General features: G+C 41.5%; 1 protein-coding gene across 1 annotated transcript in view; it reads right to left on the reverse strand.

Annotated features, from left to right (window-relative positions):
* MALT1 (MALT1 paracaspase) overlaps nucleotides 1-4250 on the reverse strand; it is a 40288-nt gene extending 36038 nt beyond the window's left edge. Inside the window, exons 1-2 of the mRNA XM_035892963.1 lie at nucleotides 4232-4250; nucleotides 3622-3706 (exon numbers count right to left, since the gene is read on the reverse strand). Of these exons, the coding sequence (XP_035748856.1) occupies nucleotides 3622-3706; nucleotides 4232-4250 (104 nt within the window). The remainder of the gene's footprint in view (nucleotides 1-3621; nucleotides 3707-4231) is intronic.
* Between the last annotated feature and the right edge of the window lie 616 nt (nucleotides 4251-4866).

The raw sequence follows: 4866 nt of genomic DNA on the forward strand, positions 1-4866 counted from the left end.
ACGGGGGGCGCGGCGCGGGAAGAGCCTCCCAAGGAGGGAGCTCTCCGTCACTGCGAACGGGCAGGTGGGTGTCGCCAGGGTCTGAGGGCAATTCTCATCTCTCTGGAATTACAGCTTGCTCAAAGTGGATGGAAAGTGCCTTAGAAAGTAATTTTACTAATATTTTTAATCAGTGATCTCTCAAATGCAGCTGCCTGTCTTTTTGCAGTATTTTTCCATGTGACTGCGAGCTGGCCTTGCCTTCCCAGGGAGCAAGCTGGAAGGGGGGTGGCTGCAGTAGCTCGGCATTGGGACCAAAGTAATAAGCACTGCTGTTCAGTAGAGGCTGTTGTCCTGTGCGTTGCATCGCACTCGTCAAAACAGCCTTGCATCTGCTTGGAGACACACGTCGGCCTGCAGAGCAGAGGACAGCACAGCATTTCTCCTGACTCGTGCGGGGTCCAGAATCTCTGAAAAACAAGCCACCTAGTTAGACTCAACTTGAAGAAATTGCACCGAGTGGCTTTTCCCTGCATTGTTAACCAATAGTTTATTTCTCCTAATTTAGGTGCAAAACCAATCTGCATGGCAAAATGGATACAGGTAAGAGGGTGAATTTCACCTCCCGATGTTCCATACTTATCCACAGCTGTGTATGATTTAGTTGCTAGAAAATCAGGCAGGTGCCTCTGGCCCACCTCAGCCTGTGGTCTGTGCTTGCTGGGTGCCCTCCTGCAAGGTCAAACAGTTACGTTCCCTCAGGTTGAATATGGTTTTAAATCCTGGTCTCTCGTTTCTTTGGGGATTATTTTGACTGGTAGGCTATATAAAACTATATATATAAGTGGTGGAATGGCAGTGTTAGGTTAATGGTTGGACTTGATGATCTTAAAGGTCTTTTCCAACCTAAATGATCCTGTGATTCTATAAAACAGAGCTATCCCTGCTGCTCTTCCTGAGTGGGAGTGGTTGCAGGTGCTATCTATTGCTGAACACACCAGTTTCCTATCTGGGTCTAGATAACACTGGGAGCAAGAAGTATTTAGCACTGTAGTATCTCATAAACAGTCTTAGCTGTGCTTTCAGCAAAATGCTCAAGAAAAAACTTGGCAGGAAACTTGCTTTTCAGCCTGTTCTGCATCCCTTGAGCTCAGAGCAGTTTGTGCAATTCATTCAAGTTCTTCCTGGGTGAGGCTTGGCTTCTTGGGTAACAGGAGTGGGAATACTTTCTGACTTCAGGTTTCACTTATTTGCCTTTGAGGAACGCGAATAGTTCAGTGAATTTTATGTAGTGATTGTTAAAAATTCACTACCCGGCTTTGGTTTCCTCAACCCACTTGTTAGGGATTGCAGATTTTCTCATGCTCAGCCAAACTTTTGTGTTCAGGCAAGTAAGAAATTCCCAACATGCCTAGCAAAGCAGTTGAGCACACTTAAAACACGTGCTTTAAAAACAACCCAATGCTTTATTATGAAAGGCTAAGGCCAACGCTTCCTCTCTCGAGGCCGTGAGGAAATTCTCGTGGACTTCTATGGAAGTAGGATGTACCCTCTCATCGCTGCCAGCTCCCTCTCTTGTGCTCTGTCTGGCTGAGGTTTTCCCGGGAAGAGCCATCTGCTGCATGTAATGAAATAGTCTCTCCTAAAAGTCAAACTGTTCTGTGATTAGATGCACTATGCTAAGGTCACACTAGCAAAACAACACTGAAGCTCTCAGCTAGCTTCTCTGCTCTGAAGCAACATGCGTAAATTAAATGTTTTTTGTCCTGTAACACAGAGTCAAACCACAGGCCTGGCCCGCTTCTAGAACTTAAAGGAGGAGCACTCAAGGGTAAGTGCACATTTATGCTTTGAGAGGTCAAATTTTTTATACTTTTAAAATTACTTGCCTGCTTTTTTCTCCTGTGTGCAAATAGAATATGTATCATAAAAGATAAACGAAGAAGAGCGAGTTACTTTATTCTTAATTGCACTACATGAATATAGTGATCTATACGGTTACCGAACAGGAAATATGATTTGTTATTTGATTCTGCTAAAGTATAGTCATTTTTGCTCATCTTGATAGATTTTTTTTTTAAAACATGTTGCATTTAGAATTCTGTCAGATGTTTCTGAAATTACGCTCTGGTACTATTTCCACCGTTGCTTCAGCAAGACAAACAAAATTGCAAAAAACATACAAAAGCAAGCTTCCTTCTTGAAAGAATGTGTAACTGATGCTAGGTGTCCTGGAATAAGCATTTTATTTTTGCTAAATCTATACTGCATGGCCTCATACTCATTAAGTAAAAATTTCCTCCGTTCCTGAGAAAAAATGCGGTCACTTGGTAGCATGTAGATAATTATCAGGCTAGATGCGTGAATTGCTTATGCTGGCAGTGTCAGATGCTTGACAAATGTTAAAAATAGATTAAGACAGATCAGTGTTAAGAGTTGTGCTGTGATTGCTTATTTTAATTATATTATTAAGGTCTATATTAAGGTCTTTCTTAGAGATATGCAGAGCCAGTCATTTATTCTTGCATTTAGCCCATGAATTGTAGCTGTGGTGTTTTCTTTATACTGCGGTGCAGTACACAAGTATAAAAACTGTCAAAAGCCTCAGATGTCAGGAGCTGAATCAACACAATATATCGCAGTACATCCGGCAAGGACGTGTTTTCCACATATCTGCTTTTTGAACAGCCAAAACTTCACTGATGTTTTTCTTACCCAAACCTTGTTAATACAATAGGTGTATGATAATTGGTTTAGATAATGCAGTATTTTGCTAGCTTGATTTCTGACATTACGTGCTCTTTGACAAGTAATGCTGCTCTAAATGTTGGATTTGGTTGTGGTGTCTTGAAGGATTTGTAGGAGAATAATACGGTTATAGTTACTGTTTGTGTTCCATCGTTAGGGGTTCCAGGCAGAACTGAGTCAGGCAGAACTACCGTGAGGTACAGAAACAAACAGAAACTGCGGCCATTGTAAATCCTTGCACACGTGGGTTCTTACCACTCTCGCCCCATCAAACGTTAGCCTCTATAGCAAGCAAACTGCTGTATAAATGCTTACGGTAGCCCTACTGTGAACAGAGCTCGCAAAGTTATAACTGAATTCTAGAATTCCAGTTTCTGTTGTCTTGGAGATTTTACCTTTCACAAGGTACCAACATTTAAGAATGTAGGCATGATCACAGCGCTTTTGCAAAATGTTTTTGTGGCTGTCTGGCACAATCACTTTGGAAAGCTTGTGTAGATGAGGAGTGCAGGGAAGTGGATCAGAAATACATGTGGAATGCGATTCCATCAGTACTGATGGATGCAGGGAAAAAAAAATTCACAGAAGCATGCCAGTGTTGATGAAACTTTTATTAAAAGCTTTGATTTCTGTGAAAGGAAAAGTTTAAAAAAAGGACGTGAAAATAAGCATTTAAATATGGCAAAATGTGTCTGGCAACCTTTTTGGAAACAAAGAAGTTGTACGTTTCTGATCGTAAATATAAATATATTGTATGTATTTCCACACATAGATATGCCTCTATTTACTTATTTATTTATTTCAGGACATTTATTTTTCTTCTTTGTGGTAGTGGCTGGTGGTTTAGAGATTTAGTTTTCTGGAAACTGAAAATGGAGATTTTCATATTCTTACCTGATGGACAGAACCTTCAAAAATACATCCTTGGATTTTTGATTGACACAGAGAATTAATGGGGAGTTGACTATTGGTTGTAATCCTTTTGCAGAAACAACAGCCGAAATAATGATTCAACCTCAAAATTTATATTATTCATAGAAGTGGACTATAAAAAACTATGTCTGCATTGCAGCTGGACTTAGACATTTGCAGGTTTGTGTGTGAAGTTCAATGAAAGTTAATCCGTGACCAGTTAAGCAAAGGGCATCTGCCAGGTTCAGAGTGGCCCCGCAAGTGTGGGCAATGGCAGGTAATTACTGAAGATGTGGTCTGTGTCAGCTAAGGCTGTTACAAACACACACAATTTACATAGCTATCCATTTTTCTTGTGTTTTCAGGTATCCCCAGTGCCAACTTGGTATAAAGAGACCAAGGTATTAATTGATGGAAGGATATTTCTTAATAGGAAACGCAGGAGGACTATCGGTTTCATCCCTCCTGTGTGTGTAGCTGAGATAAGCCTGCGTGTGGGCTAATGCAGGTGCTCCTTTCCCACTCCTCTGCGCTGAGGTGGGTGTGAAGCGGGGCATTTGCAGAACACGTAGGGCCGCACAGGGGTACTCACGCGCTGACGTGGAGCCCATAACGAGCCTGAACAATGCCTTGCTTGTCAGAGCATGTTTCCATACATTAATTGTACGGCAGTACTATGCAAGGTTTAGGCATAGATCAGGTGCCCATTGTTCCAGGCAGCACGTGAATACACAGAACGGTCCCTGACCCAAAAAGCTGGCGCTGTGATGATAAGGAGAGAGAGAGAGTACGTGGGTATAGACTGGCAGGTCCTGTGAAAGAGCGGGAGGAGCAAGCGCATCTGAAAGGTAGGAATCAATCCTATCGCCTAGGGGTGTGGGCTGAGCAGGACTGTGCGGAGAACAGAGATTACATGGTGAAGAGATAGTGAATAAGAGAAAGGAACTTCAGACAGGTAGCAAAGGGAACTTTTTACACTGACTCTAGAAGAAACAAACACACACACACACACACACACCCCAAAGACACAAATTCCCTCCTGGGCTTGTAAAATGCATAAGCTTTCTGTAGTAATAACTTCTGTGAATGTAAAATTGCGCTCAAAGGAGGATTTCCATTTTGGTTATAACCAAATAAAATAGAAAAAAAATGTGATGCAAATAGGAAAATTAATGGCCACTTTTTAAGTTTAATCAAATTTGTATATTTTTGTCAGTTAAAAGATTT

Source organism: Egretta garzetta, unplaced genomic scaffold, assembly GCF_000687185.1.
Source record: "Egretta garzetta isolate BGI_Z169 unplaced genomic scaffold, ASM68718v1 scaffold384, whole genome shotgun sequence".
NCBI classification, from domain to species: Eukaryota; Metazoa; Chordata; class Aves; order Pelecaniformes; family Ardeidae; genus Egretta; species Egretta garzetta.